The 15,533-nt window shown below is 38.4% G+C and overlaps 3 protein-coding genes across 5 annotated transcripts in view; 2 read left to right on the forward strand and 1 right to left on the reverse strand.

The window, feature by feature from the left end:
- The window catches only part of uqcc6 (ubiquinol-cytochrome c reductase complex assembly factor 6), a 2,456-nt gene extending 1,939 nt beyond the window's left edge, over positions 1-517 (reverse strand). Inside the window, exon 1 of the mRNA XM_008294131.1 lies at positions 408-517. The gene's annotated coding sequence lies outside the window, so the exon portion shown is untranslated. The remainder of the gene's footprint in view (positions 1-407) is intronic.
- A 703-nt stretch (positions 518-1,220) lies between these two features.
- tdg.2 (thymine DNA glycosylase, tandem duplicate 2) lies at positions 1,221-7,276 on the forward strand. Of its 2 annotated transcripts, none has more exons than XM_008294151.1 (10): positions 1,221-1,309; positions 2,460-2,785; positions 2,986-3,185; positions 3,349-3,418; positions 4,397-4,532; positions 4,991-5,073; positions 5,212-5,306; positions 5,392-5,563; positions 5,773-5,928; positions 6,858-7,276. In XM_008294151.1, the coding sequence occupies exons 1-9, from the start codon at positions 1,299-1,301 to the stop codon at positions 5,877-5,879; spliced, it is 1,200 nt and encodes a 399-aa protein (XP_008292373.1). In that variant the 5' UTR covers positions 1,221-1,298; the 3' UTR covers positions 5,880-5,928; positions 6,858-7,276. The 2 variants fall into 2 exon arrangements, with proteins under 2 accessions (XP_008292373.1, XP_008292365.1); XM_008294143.1 differs by lacking the exon at positions 1,221-1,309 and adding an exon at positions 1,323-1,623.
- A 788-nt stretch (positions 7,277-8,064) lies between these two features.
- Positions 8,065-15,525, forward strand: LOC103366448 (G/T mismatch-specific thymine DNA glycosylase-like). 2 transcript variants are annotated; one of them, XM_008294187.1, is made up of 11 exons: positions 8,065-8,209; positions 8,846-8,920; positions 9,938-10,104; positions 10,508-10,809; positions 10,916-10,985; positions 11,674-11,809; positions 11,974-12,056; positions 12,157-12,251; positions 12,718-12,889; positions 13,101-13,253; positions 14,660-15,525. In XM_008294187.1, the coding sequence occupies exons 2-11, from the start codon at positions 8,862-8,864 to the stop codon at positions 14,785-14,787; spliced, it is 1,365 nt and encodes a 454-aa protein (XP_008292409.1). In that variant the 5' UTR covers positions 8,065-8,209; positions 8,846-8,861; the 3' UTR covers positions 14,788-15,525. The 2 variants fall into 2 exon arrangements, with proteins under 2 accessions (XP_008292409.1, XP_008292415.1); XM_008294193.1 differs by lacking the exon at positions 8,846-8,920.
- The last annotated feature ends 8 nt before the right edge of the window (positions 15,526-15,533 follow it).

Below are 15,533 nucleotides of genomic sequence, written 5' to 3' on the forward strand. Positions count from 1 at the left end.
GTCAGGCCTGATTATATTGTCAACTGCAGACACGTTCTAACCACAATTAATCTGTAAGAAGTAATGATAAAGTTTCACTAAGACACTTTTGTTACACATGCAGACATATAGTTCTGTGTATTTGCATGCTTTAACTACTTGATATACAGACAGTCAGCTGTAGATGAATATAAACTGAACAACACAATTTAATCATAGTCAGTTTTTAGCAGACATTAGCATGACAAGTTGACCACTTTCACATCAAATATGCCCAACAGGTATGCAGACATGTTCAACGTGTGCTGTGTGAGGCTACAGCGGTGAGCCCTCATATAGCAGCTGTAGGGTTAAAGGACTGTAAGAAAGAAACTATTCACACAGAACCGTACATAAACTGACCTGACGTGAAACTTATAAAACCTTACCTCGTTTATTTCACTGAGAAATCAGTAAACCACCTCAAACCGAAGAGTCTGTCATTGGGACACAGGCAGGTCATGCTGTTTAGCTAACACCACAGAACACAGACACGGTGTAATGGTAGGAGGTCTCACTCTGCCTGTGTTTTATGAATCCCACCAAAGTTGAGATTCCTTCTATTTGTATTTGTCGCCTGTATGCTGGTAAATTTATTTGTTAATTTTTAAGCTTGAATGGAAAAAAAACAAACTCTTATCCCCCAATATTGAGGCTGTTTGGTTACGTAGGCTACATCTAACAGAAGCAATGTTGCATACAGGGTGTGAAAATACGCCTTTCAAATGTATATTTAACTATCAGGTTCTGGTAGGTACGCTAGGGAAGTATAATCTAACCGCACACATCATCTAAAGTATAACATTCGTGATCTGAAGGGCTCAGAGATAGATTTTTCCCCATTTATGTTGACATTTTTTCATAGGCTCTGATTTTACTGTGGAGTGATAAGTGTTACGAAATCACTCCATCTTTGGCTGCTACTTCTTCTACAGTATAAAATCGTGTTGATGCAGCCATTGACAAGACCTCTGGCTCCATCTAGTCGACTTCGTATAGTCTGTATGCCAGACGTCATTTAAACACGGTATTGCTCAGTGTTTTATTGCCAAATAATCTGCACTGTTTTGCTTAATTATTGTCGCTTTTACACATAAAACGACAGCTGTTGATTGTGGCCAAGCATTCAAAATATTAATGAGTGCAGTTACACCTCACGACCACATGGCGGCGGTAACTCTTTAGTCAAGCAGATTAAAACGAAAAACTGAGCGTTTAAATGGTCTTTGTTTTGGGAGGTTTCCCAGCCCCCCGATTTCTTATTTGAAAACTAAAGAAAAATGTATGACAGGTATGTTACTTTATTCATAAACCTTGACGTGTCGTTAATTTGGAGGTCTATTGCGTTTTCACAGCAGCTGTAGAACTCAGTGATGTTGTTAGCTTACTGTTAGCTCAGGCTTCCTGTAGCGGCGTCCATCCGTCTTTGTGCCAGCGCTGTACTGTGTGTGCTCTAATATTGACACGGCTTGCTGTGTATCCCCAGTGTGCATTAATACATTTGGCATCAGAATGAACGTTAATATATTCAAATAAGTCAACAGTTAAGATGGAAGAAAACCAGTTTACATCTTTGACGGTTCCTACGGATTATTTTCAGCAGTGGTGAGTTGGTGTCGGAGGTGGAGGGAGGTTTTTGGGAACTTCTCATGTTATCTCCTCGACGTCCTCATTTTCATGCATGATGGAGGAAAATAAACATCATCTGACACACAACATCATACACATCTGTACACTTGATATTTAGAATGGTAGCACGTGATGAGGATAATAAATCATCGATCAAAATCTATTAAAATGTAGAGTGATAATGTTGAACTAATATCCTACCTCAGGATTATCATTATATCTTACCATGTAGCTGGTTTGACAACATTTTAAAAGCTGTTTTGACATGTCAGTACATTAACCTGCAGTAATTACAGCGTTATTTGCTTCAGGCTTTATAAATACATATACAGTAGCTTTTAGACAATTTGGCAGCTGTTACTGTAAAATAAAATTCACATTGCATTTGCACAGTCACAGTGCAAACCAATTAATTGTTTGTATATCTTCATTCCATCCTTAGCTATGCATTAAAAGACCAATTTGCAAGTGTTATAACTAAGTGTTGTAGGTTATGTGCACAAAACTAATGAAATATCTCAAACAAAGCATAAAGGAAATAATTTGGGAGCCTGACTTAAATCCTTTGAAATGCAGTCTATGAAATGCAGAGCATATAAAATGGTGTACATCAGCGCATGTCTGTTTTTAGGTATTGTGTCTTGTGTAGTTGTGTGTAAGTTTCCCTCACCCCTTTCTCACACACCCCATTGAACACCAGACATAATTTGGCTTTTTTTTTCTTCTTCTTCTTTTGCTGTGCCCAAGTTCTATTTTGTTTCCTTATGTTTGCACATCTCTCCTTTAACCCTGTACTTCATCCTCTTTTCAAGGTACCAGTCCAGCCAGCAGCACCCCGAGGCACAGCATGTGATGCCGTATCACAACATGGGCCGTTACACAGAAGGTCCCATAGAAGAGCCTGTCATGACGGAGCTGTCTGTCCACCGGGATCCACCTCTTTACCAGGAAAATTTTTACCAGAACTACCCTCCACCCTCATACCACTACCAGGAGCAGACCTGCCAGCAGAACGTCAGGGAGCAGCAACAGCAGCAGCAGTACACTGCCGCCCTGCACCACTCTCAGCATCAACATACAGTACAGCAGCAGGAGCCAAGTATTCAGCACCAACTTCAGCCTGCTGCTCCACCTCAAGGTAATGGAAGAGCTTATTGATTACAGAAATTCTCCCACAAGATGTTTTTAACCATAACTACTGTACTTAAATGTGTTACTTTTTTGTTTGCCACATTTAAGTTTGCACATGCTGCATGGGAACACTTGCTAAATACTTCGTCTGGCAGTTTATCTTGTATTCACTGCCATACCTTAATAAGTTATTCCTCTCTGTTTTAGTTGTGACACCAGTGAAGAAGAAAAGAGGCCGGCCTCCGAAGCAGCAGGCGGAGGACGGTGAGGCACAGGAGGAGGAGAATGAGGTTGAGGCTGCCAAAAAAGCCAAGAGGGCTCTGAACCGCTTCAACGGCATGACGGTGGCTGAAGTCATGGCCAAAACCCTGCCAGACGTTATTACCTACAATCTTGACATTTTGATAGTGAGTTATTTTCTGGGGTTCTATTAAGAATTCTCTGTATTTCTTCTTTTGTATAAGTAGTGGATTGGTTTTCTTTGGTTCCAATTATGGTTTAGGTTTGAGTCACAAAAAACTGCAGTTTTCAGGTCTGTTGCCATGGTAACCCCTTCATGTTTCTCCTCAGATTGGAATTAACCCAGGACTATTGTCAGCCTTCAAAGGACACCATTACCCAAACCCAGGAAACCATTTCTGTATGTTGAAATCCAATTTCATTACTGACTACAGGGAATACATGACAGTATTCACTTTTATTTGCTCCATCATTACAGAAGCTTGTTGTGCTGCAGCTGAGATTTGTTCTAAGAGATCCAAAAGGATCCACAGATGCCAGTGTAATGATATAATTCAGCTAAAGGTTGTAACTTTCAATTTGATTATTGGTGCAACCATAAAAATGGTGTCTTGGGTTTGAATATTTCACTCTGCGCACAAATCATGATAGTTTTAGCAATTTGGTGGAACAAACAGACAAAAGAATGCACAGAATAAACAACACAGCTGTACAGTGTTTAACCTCTTAAAGTTTTTTAAGGGCTCAGTCATGGGAATGCTTAACATTTAAAGAGTCAATACAAAAATGAAGAATGCTTCTTTTGGTAGAGGTTTGGGTTTTACCAGGTTTTTCACAATGAGAGGTTTTTTCCACTAGTTGCTTACGACTAGTAGTTTTCACATTATTTCTGTGCCACAGAGACTTTTTAATTCTTTTCTCTGTTTTCTTACATTCAAAACATCTTTTACACATATAATCATAGTATTTGTGTTTTGTTCAGTGTTTATTGTTGAGGTGGTGAGGCAGCCAAACAGACTGATACTGGTGCTGCCATTGGTTGTGTCCTATCTTCAGGAACTCCAGTATCAGCGCAGCACATTGTTTAACAGTGAAAATATTTTTTACTTTGTTGCTCCAAAGACCTACTGCCTGCCAAAACCTCTTATGTTCATCAGTTCACTAAATTGTGTTGGAAAACAAACTTTCACAGAGTCCTGCTGTGTGCGCTGCTATAACTGTGTAGATTCAGCAGAACAGCTACGATAACTAAAAAATATTATTCGTAACCAACAGGGAAAAAATAGTTTGAGTCCAATGTTGTGAAATGTATTTTGTTTCTTTATTTGCTTGATAGCCACTTGGCCAATTTGTTCTTCAACTCTTCTTTTCTTTCCAGGGAAATGTCTGTTTTTGGCTGGTCTAACTGATGAGCAGCTAAACTACATGCACGACGAGAGCCTGCCAGAGAAGTACAGCATTGGCTTCACCAACATGGTAGAAAGAACCACGCCTGGCAGCAAGGACCTCTCCAGGTAGGAAAAAACTCACTCCAATTAAGTTTATATAGTTTATAGAAAGGAAATGTCTGATGTCTGAATGAGAACGCTGGTACCTTTTCAGAAAAGGGCAAACTTACTAGATCGCCCTTGTTCTCATTCCTGTATCACTTTTAGCATGGTACAAGTCTGAACTACGTGGTGTCGTATTAACTCATAGGCATGCAGACTCGACGTGCAACATGGTTTTGGTAGCTACTTTAATAATTAGCGTTCTACATGTAGTTATGTGATCACATTCATGCACACAATAATTAGGCTGCTACTGCAAATGTCCCTCTCTGAGACTGGGAAAAAAATCGATATACCAGTAAAATAGTTTTACTTTAATATACGGATCAGACATTTACTTGAAAATAATTGCAATCCAGTGTGTCCCTTGAAAAATATTTGCTTTCTGTAATTTCCTTTCTTAAATATCTGTTATGTTCCAGTAAGGAGATTCGTGAAGGAGGTCGGCAATTACTTGACAAGCTGCAGAAATACAAGCCTTTAATAGCAGCTTTTAATGGAAAAGGTAAAATTATTCAAACATTGAAAGTGCTTTGTTTTGTTCATTTCTGTTTTTTCGATGGCTTATTGTAAAAACCCACTCGTTAAGTTTATCAGTGTATTAACATGTTTTCTTCTGGGTTTGTTTTTGTAACTTTTGCAGGAATTTATGAAATCTTTTGCAAAGAAATCTTTGGTGTGAAGGCCAAGAACCTCGAGTTTGGTCTACAGCCCTACAAAATCCCAGAAACTGAAACAGTATGTCGAAACAGGAACTTGATGTCTCTTGCATTATGCTCCACAGTACAACTCGACTTCTCATAGCTTGCTTCCTTTCTCTTAGGTGTGCTACTTAATGCCATCATCAAGCCCCCGCTGTGCCCAGTTTCCCCGTGCTCAAGATAAAGTACATTTCTACATCAAGCTGAAGGAACTGCGAGACCAGATGAAAGGCCTGGCACCCGGCCACGAGGTGGTCGAGACGCAGTACTCTTTCGACCTACAGCTAGCTAAAGGTAACAACCACTATGTCTGTCAGCCTCACATACCTGAAACATCAGGTGTTAGATTGCTGTTCCTTTTGCTGCTGAATTTAACAGAAAGCTAGACATGCGTATTGGAATTTTCTGAAACATGCACAGGGTACACCCCTTTGTCATTATTTTACAGACATCTTTTGTCTTGGATGAAACTCTATCTCACTGTTGATGGTTTTGTTCTGCAGAGGATGCAAAGAGGCTTGCAATCAAAGAAGAGCAGGTGGATCCAGAATATGAAAGCTGTAGTGGGCCGCATGATAACATGAGGCAAAGCAGCAACTTCTCCAACTAAAAGAGACCGAGGAGAAGAGAAAAGGAGGCCTGTCAGCTGTAGCACTCAGGTATTGTTGTGATTGTGTCGCTCTTAAATAAATTTAGCTGGAACTAGATAAAATGGGGCTGCAAGGTGGATCAGTGGTTAGCGCTGTCGCCTCACAGCTAGAAAATCCCTGGTTCGCGTCCCGGTTAGGACACCTGGGATCCTTCTGCGTGGACCTTGCATGTTCTCCCCGTGCATCGTGGGTTCTCTCTGAGTTCTCCAGCTTCCTCCCACACAGTCCAAAAACATGTTGAGATTAATTGGTGATTCTAAATTGTCCGTAGGTGTGAGTGCGAGTGTGCTTGGTTGTCTGTCTCTAAGTGTGGCCCTGTGATAGACTGGTGACCTGTCCAGGGTGTCCCCTCCCTTCACCCTGAGTCCAGCCCTCCCACGACCCTCATGAGGATTAAGCGGTGTATAGATAATGGATGGATAGATAAAATGGGACAATTTGCTGTATTTGGTGTATAAAAAGTATCTTTAAAAAAAATTACTCCAACTACTGACTGATCGTGTATTTAAAGCCCCTCTCTGGTCATTGATTTAATCCCTAAAAACTCATATTCATTCGTGGCGTTAGCATATTATTTTGACATATAAAAAAACACCATATGGACATGTTAACAAGGTAAAAAGCTGTATTTTCACTGGAGGGGGACTTTAAAGAAAGATTGACGTCTCAGTGGATTTTTATTTATCGTACCGACATGAGCTGAGCCTGTGGCAGTAACTGACATATAAATAGATCTGTGAATCCCCAAAAAACATGGCATGCTTTGAATATTGATTGTCATTTTTGCTACACAAAATATTGCTACTGTCTTAAAAATGTTTTGTTTTTTTCTTGGAAATAAATACCTTGCTGAACCATACCGGTATTAGCTAATAACTTATAAATGCTTCTGCCAGTCTTTTAGGAGCATAATCCATCCATATTGTGGTATCTTGCAGAAATGGACATCATCGGCCAGTCAGCCGTCAACATGGCGTAGAACCACTGCAGCTGGTGATGTTTGCTCAACACATACCAAATATCAGCTGAACTAGTAGCAAGATAAATCAGTGAGGATAAGAAACGACACCACAGGAGAAGAGGGGCTGTGCTGTTCCTGATGTTCCAATGTGACGCACAAGAGAGAAAGTCCCCACAACAGTTTTGTTTTTTGACACTCCGCCTGTGCATGTTTTTGGTGTTATTTTTTTAATCACTATTTATTCCATTTTTTTTTTGTATGGTACGTGTTTCCAGTGACTTATTTTGTATTTTGATAGAATGGTATTTTATGATTTATCTGTTGTATAAATAGATTATTGTACTCTGGAATTTCTAATCTGTAAGTACAGAGTTAATAAATCTCTTCTAAAGCTGACCTGTTTATTCTTTGATTGTTTGAGTAATAATATACAGTACAACCTGGAACACAAAAAACACACAAACACGGGCATTAACTTTTTGTTAAACACTCCTATGAAAACCTGACGGAATTCAATAACAGATTTTCATCCGGGTTACACATGACACATTTGTAAACCTCTTTGCAAATGCTAAATACTCATTATTTTCTGCTGAAAGGCAAAACCATAAAAAAACAAAGATGTCTTACTAGGTTGTATTGGCAGAATTTGCTCAGCCTCCTGTTTGTAACATGTATGTAATAATGAACGAAGAAACTCAGATGGATTAAAATTCCCCCTTTGAACCACGAAGCCGTGTAAGATGCCCCAGTAGAGTGCTGAAATAATGAAACCAAGCTGTTATTATTTCCTTTTTTCTCTCTATTTTTTTCTTTTAATATTTCATGCTTTTTTTTATGGTAACAGCTATATTTTTTCGAGGAACAGTGGATAAAATAACAAATTAAATACTGACATTGCAGCGAACTGCAAACTTAGACACGCTAAACACCCCAGCCAATAGAGAGAAACCTCAGAGTTTAAAAGCCAAGCTGCTCATACCATTGCTAAAATAGGGGTATGTCGTTTTTTTAAATTTACGATTATGTAGTATGTGTACATTTTAAGCAACATTTTTCAACGTTTTTGTTGTATAAGATAGTGTAAATATGCAATGGTCGAAAATAGGCTCCTTGTAGTAATTGCTATTGAGTTCAATCAAAGATAGTTTTCATATTCACCCCTATTTTTAAGACTTGAGCTCCTCCGATGTCAAAGTTGAGCGGTATGGTTGTCATGTCTTTGTTGCCTGTGTAGCACCTCAAATGTTGTGAATAGAAGTGCGGGGTAAATGGAAAAATAACCGCTATATTCACTGAGGAAACGAATTCAACCTTTGTCCATAACAGGTATGTCTAAGTTTATAATTTCCGGTAAATTGTGTACAGTTTCTGTGGGAAAAAGTCTCAGTGGAAGCGAAACCATTCATCCATGCTAAGTTAGCTGAGCAGCTATGTGTCGGCTAACATTAGCTGCACTTGTGGCAGTGTTCCTGAATACCTGTCAACAATACCTTCATTACACGAAATGTCCCTATCTGAATTGAGATAGCCTTAAATTTGTACCTTCACCTGCTAGTAGGATATGTAAAACCTGTTTTGAAATCGCAAAATTTGAACTATTTGCTTTCGAGTTAGCTTGTTAGTTAGCATAGCCATGAAAGAGGGAGAAACATGATAGTCGGTGTATGCATGTAGTCGCAGAAAAACGATGTTAAGGATATATACTGTTATAATGCTTTCATATCATTGGCTCAGAATGGGCTTAATTTAACTTATTTTCATTAGTGTGTCATTACCACATTATCCTTTGTTGGTATTGTTTACGTTATGGTTTGTATTTTGTTGCATCTCCACAGTTTGACTATACTCGCTGGCACATGCGTTCACAGACATTTCATTCACTGTCAGGCTCTTAAATGCTAAACCCTATGTACATCACCTAGCTATGTATCCTCAACATGCATATGAATTTATTTAATAAAGTCAAACCACCCAAAAGATGGAAGAAAAGCTGAATGGATCACTGCCTGTTGTCTCCCCGGAGTATCTTCATCAGTGGTGAGTGTCCCTCCTCACCACAATGTGGCCAAACAGGAGTCAGTTTATATTGGAAAACCTCTGAATGGCAAAGTGTGATGAAATGAGATGAAAGCATGTGCACTCGGTTGCCTTTTGACTTTTTTTTTTCTTTTCCCCACCATTGTTTTCATATAACGCCATTTGAAATGTACACCATGAATGATGATCAACAGTGCCGTTTATTTTGCCTTGTTGTAGCTCAATGGTTTTATGATGTGGTTTAATACAGGGAAAATATCTTGTTTGTGGAATGATTCTGATCTCTTACTTTAATAATGTGTGAAGCTTTTATTCACTAACCATTTGACTAAGAACTAACAGTGCAACTTTTCCATACAGTGTTTATGATGGGGTGAGCTGCGTCGTCTCCTTTTTAATTCAGAGATGTACACAGACTCAAATCTTTTAGAAGTAATATACACTCATTTGCCAGTTTATTAGTCCTATCTCCTATAGAGTGATGTAGACTTATACAACAAACCTGAAATATATTCCATCTTTATTAAGCTTATAATGCTCAGTCTTTGTTGAAATAGTTTTTTAAAGTTACTGTTTTAAAATAAATAGTAATTTTCTAGGGTATACATTTGGGGAGTGTTAAATTTTATTGTGCTATGCTAAAGACTACTCATGGTTCTAATATTTAGTTTATCCTGATTGACATGAAGGTCCACTAGCACCTCTCTAAAATGATTTAAACCAAGCAACTGTGCCTGTGTAATTGAATTCTTATAATTTAAGCTTCCCTTAAGGAAAGATAAATTGATTCTTAACAATCCTAGGATAAAGGAATCAGTTGCATTTATTAATGTATGACCAAATAATACATCACCAATCACATACAGTAAATGGTTTTAAAAAAACAAAAAAAGGACATAATTTGCACAACACACTGGTGTAACCCAACTTTAATTCCACAACACATCCTACTGCTGTTTTACATGTTAAAAAATTAATACTTAGCCCTGTTTTTTTCAAATTATTCTTCCACCACAGGGTTCAGTCTGCCCAGCAGTTTCAAGCTCTCCAGGCCCAATATTCAAATTTCAACCACAACCATCAGTTTCACTACCCAGAGAATCAGCCTGGAGAGGCAGCCATGGCACACGTGGCGAATCCAGAATCCATGATGGATCAGCAGGAACCTACCAACTTGGCAAAACGTACTGTGATGGCTTTTGAATATAATATTCTCATTTTGTTTTTCGGACTTTGTTAACTCAGTGTGTTAACAGTAGGTCTGCATAACTTAATCAAAATTTTGACATGCTTCATGATGTTAGCATGCTTTACTTTCAAGTAAGTAAGCTTTTGGAGATAAGCTTTGTGTAAATCAGGAAAGGCTTTCCAAAATGTTTGGCATTTTATAACTATTTTGAGTAATAATGTTATTTGCATGGGAGTTTAATTTATGAAGTTGATATACTCAACAAAGTAATAGTAAAGCATTACATCATATACCAAGGGTCCGTCAGTTTAACTAAGTGTAAACGTGGAGTGATTTTCCCCAGTGAAGGTGCAAAAAGTTCTTTCTTATGATATCACCTTTCCTAATTTTTCTTTTAGCCCCGGCCAAAAAGAGAGGCAGACAAGCTCAACCCAAGGAACCAAAGGCACCCAAACCGCCAAAAGTCCCCAAGGCACCCAAGGCACCAAAGCCACCTAAGGACCCAAAAGCACCTAAAGCAAAACCAGGTCCAAAGCCTAAGAAGGCCACTGAACCTCAGGGTGATGGCAAACAGGAAAAGATTGATGAGACCTTCAAGAAAGTAAAGAGGAAAGTAGATCGTTTCAAGGGAATGTCAGAGGAGGAGGTCATGAAGAAGACTCTACCAGACCTGCTGGACTACAACCTGGATTATGTCATTGTAAGATTCCCTTCTCAGCTAGTTAACTGTAGAGCCATAGAGCGTTCTGTTAATGGAAATTATTCTGATTTCGTAAACTTGACAAAAGTCTGCTGTTTGCTTTCAGATTGGTATTAATCCTGGGCTGATGGCAGCTTTCATTGGAAGATGGTTCCCAGGTCCTGGAAATCATTTTTGTAAGTTATGATGCAAGATTGATTTTGGGTTGTCTTATAGTTAAAAAAAAAAAAAAAAAGTTTACGTTGCTACGGAAGTGATTGGAGAATCATGTCAAATACATGTTGTTTCCAATTTATGATGTACATGTAAGTAGACCTAATACAATCTAATGCACGTTTCTTTGCAATAAATCTAAACTTTGCGAAGGTTGTTTTGCCCAGTTTTTGTTGAAACTGTGATAGTGAGGTGTTGATTCAAATATTTGATCATTCTAGAGGATGTAGTTGTGTTAAATGTGTATGTTAAATTGCAACCTGAACAAAGCATTAGAACCTCACTGAAGGTAGGATTTATTGCAAGATTGTTGTATTAGACTGCATCAGTTTTGACCAGACATAGTTAATAACGGGGCAGCTGACCGTACTTTAGATTATTCCTAGCTTTTCACAATTCACAAAAATGTGTATGGGAAGGGTGTGCATGTGATCCAGTACTACATTTTTAAGACCTGTTTAAGGTTTTAGTGTCTAGGGTGTGGACCGTTTTTGTGAGAGTGTATAAAGACATACAATACATTTTCTAGAATTAATGTTCCATGTCATAAATTGAAATTAATTAAGATGCTGTGACTTAATTAACTTCAGAAAAATACTTTGTAATTTGTTAGCCACAGATATGAATGACCAGATAGCCTTTTGTTTTCAGGGAAATGCCTGTTTCTCTCTGGATTCACCGAAGAGCAACTCAACCACATGCATGACAGCACCCTGCCTGCCAAGTACAAAATGGGCTTCACTAACATGGTGGCCAGGGCAACACCAGGAAGCAAAGACCTTTCAAGGTGTGTATATAGACTGACAGGAAAATAAAGCAACATGTGAGTGTTAAAGTTTGAAGAAAAGCCACAATAGCTGACTGAAAGGCTGATAGTGCACTTATTTCTTAGATAGGATTTTTGCTGAAGTGCTGTATTGTAACCATTTTTGTTTTGTTTTCACTCAACAGCAAAGAGTTGCGTGAAGGAGGCAAAATTCTCACAGAGAAGTTGAAAAAATACAAGCCTCTTATTGCAGTGTTTAATGGAAAATGTAAGTTCTCTTCTACTACAATGCTATAAATAGAGTAAAACTGTTTGCTTGATTGAATTAAGGTAATATTTTTCTGTTTTTTTCTTTTCTTTCATCTCAGGCATCTATGAAATGTTCTGCAGAGAGATGTTTGGAAAAAAACCAAAAACTCTAGAATTTGGTTTGCAGCCACACAAGATCCCTGATTGTGATGTGGTAAGAAATCCAGCCCTTATTTTCAGAGTTTGAATTTTATTGGGGATGAAATAATACAGTTCATTCATCATGCCTAAGAATGACATTTTGGTATGTGAGAAAAAAAAATCCTATGATTTTATTTATACTTAAGGGGCCAGTATCAATACTGGCTTTGTTTCTACACTTCTGAACGTGCAGGATAGCAGATGGAGAACAGACAGTACGTAAGAGAAGAATAAACACTGTGGGCATTGCCAACCCCTAAGGTCCATTGTGAGCCAAGAAAACCCTGTTGATACTGAAAATGTGAGAAGACAGTGGAGCAATTAAAGAGACCTAAAATGTTTGTCTAAGAAATATTCAAATCACAGCAGATAGATTAAAAAAATAGCTGCCAATTTAAAACAAACAAAAAATAGCTGTCAAACACAACTGTAGATGCGATCTTTGAAGAATTGACCGGGCAATCATTTCCTCTAAACAGGCTCTGTACCTGATGCCTTCGTCCAGCGCTCGTTGTGCCCAGTTCCCTCGTGCTCAGGATAAAGTCCACTTCTACATCAAACTGCGGGAGCTCAGAGATCAACTGAAGGGTGTCCAGAAAAACACTGAGATCGAGGAGGTTGACTACTCTTTTGACCTTAAATTGGCTAAGGGTAAGCATGGCCACGGCTAGTGTGTTTTCTGTTTGACAGAATAACGCTTTTAAAAATGCTTACAGCCACTGAAAGTATACGAGTCTTTGTATTGATGGCTTGTATGGTTTAGTACATCTTGATATTAAAATCCTGCCTTTACTTTGCTTTGTGGATTGAGGTCAGATCATGTTCAGCATTTTATTTATCCTTCCCTTTTTGACATGCGCAGAGGATGCCAAGAGGCTGGCCATAAAGGAGGAGCAGTATGATCCTGGGTATGAAGATGCCTATGGTGGAGCCTATGTAGAGAGAGGAGCTGAAGAGGGCCAGGCTGAAAGCAAGACAAACGGTCACTGTACATTCTCAACTGGTGAAAACACAGGTAACCGTACACCTGAGCATAAGCGAGGCTGCAGCAGACATGGACCTTTTGTATTCAGTACTAGTAGCTCCTAATTTTTAGCCAGCTATTTCTGTATCATTAATATAGCGATATGAAATAGTAAAATGCAGTAAAGATCTCAGATTTTCACTTGCTAAACTCTAATAGAAAGTTAAAAGCACTAGTCCAGTGGAAACTCCTTCAGATATCCACAGATTAGTACAAGAAGTAAATACAGGCGTTTTGTGTGAACTGGGACTAAAACCAACAATTTTGTCATCTTTTTGACAATTATTTTCAATTGTTTGATTAATTGATTTGTGTGCAGATTTTCTGAAAACTGTGAAAAAATGTTTCTCCTAAAATCTAACAACCAAGAGGTGACACAGATAAATTAATAATAGAATAACTTAAATCATCTTCAAAGAAAATGATTGAGTTAGTTGTTGTACAATTGTACAGTAACTTAGATTAAAATTAAAAATCTAAAATTTAGTTTTCAAATTAATTAAAAAAAAACAACAATCGACAGAAGAATTATACAACTGGATGGTCAGGGGAAGGAAGGACTTTCTGTTACCTTAGGGAGCATTTAGTCTTTATTCCATGCTGAAAGAGCTCCTCTGGCCAGGAAATAGATAAGCATAGGGTGGGAGCTGCTGTCCTGGATGAAGAGGAGTTTTGACAACATCCTCCTCTCCACTACTGTATGTGCATGTAGCTTGTCCATCTCCACCCTCAGGACTTTTCTGGCCTTTTTGCTAAGTTTATTGAGTCTCTTGGTCTCATCCATTCCCAGATCTTTGCCCCAGCAGACCACAGCATATGGCACTGGACACCACAGACTCATAAAACATGACTTCTTTTATCAAATAAACAATTAAAAACCTTTTCAGTTTTCTTTAATATATGTGGAAAAAAGCATCATGTTGTCACATTTGAGAAGCTAGAACCAGTAAATGTATTTCAATGACTAAATTTATTTAGCCCACTTCTTTAATATTTAATCAAATATCAAAGTAGTTCCTGTTTGTTTTTCTGTCGATTGACAAGCTCTACTTAAGGATTGGAAGTAAAGTTGACTGCAATTACAAACACCACTTGTATAAATTCAAATTGCTGTTAAATAAATTTTAGGTTTTTAAAATCGGTGCCAAGGCCCTGCTCATCAATTGAGATATTTGCATTTGTACATTGGCTAGAAAAGTTGTCCCGTTTGTTACTCACCTGTGTTTGGAGCATTGTGTTTATTTATTTGACAAATAAAAATGGTCATCTGTCCAACTAAAAGTAGAGTATTGTGAGCAGTAAGCTGAGTCGTTGCCTGGAACCTGCACACCCATCAAAAACTCATCACATCACTAAATCAATAGCAGCGCTTATGTTCATTTGCTCTCCGTCTACAGAAGCAGCACAGGAGGCGACCACTTCACAGACATCAGAAGGACAGCTACCAGACGGACAGTGGATGACCCAGTCGTTTGCAGATCAGATTCCAGACATAAGCGGTGGACCAAAAGACAGCAGCATATGAGGAAAAGGGCTCGAGTGTCTCTGTGTTGACATGTACAGACTTCAGCCAACTCAGTACTTTACCTCTTTTTGTCAGGTTTTAGATTTTTCTTTTGTTACTAGTGTCTGAGCGGAATATAAACACATAGATGGACCTTTTAGAAATTTTGCAGAATATTCTTTCTGCATGTTTTATTTTGTTTGTGGTCTTGTAAACATGTATGGTCATCTTCACGGCAGTCTTTTTAAATATGTGAAATCAGGGATCTGACAATGTTGCTTGACTGTCTTTGGAGAAGGTCATGTATTTAACCATTTGTTTTGCCTTTGTACTGTACTGTACTGTACTGCACTGTGACGCAGTAAGTGTAAACTTTTACAGCTACTGTAGTGACAGTAGACAAACCTTCAGATGTTATTTTATAGGCTTGACTGGTCAGTGCAAGCTGTACGATCCTCTGTTTACAGGGAGGACTGAGCTAGCATTAACATTGTACTTCCATGGTGCTATGAACTAACACGATGCAAAGTGATCACTTGATGAAACCAGACTCATCATGAATGTCAGAGCTCTGGCAGTATGAACCTCTGACAAGCCTTTCATTGCAATTACAGAACTCAAAAGGAGTTTATTTTAATCTTTATCACTTTTTTGCTCTAGGGATTTTAGAATTCTGCTCTGTGTTAATGAAAATGTCATTCACAAGGATTTTTATGAAACATTTGTCAATTAAAATGTCCTGATGATGCTTTTTCTAAATTATTGGT

This window comes from Stegastes partitus, unplaced genomic scaffold (assembly GCF_000690725.1).
Source record: "Stegastes partitus isolate 25-593 unplaced genomic scaffold, Stegastes_partitus-1.0.2 Scaffold21, whole genome shotgun sequence".
In the NCBI taxonomy this organism is placed as follows: Eukaryota; Metazoa; Chordata; class Actinopteri; family Pomacentridae; genus Stegastes; species Stegastes partitus.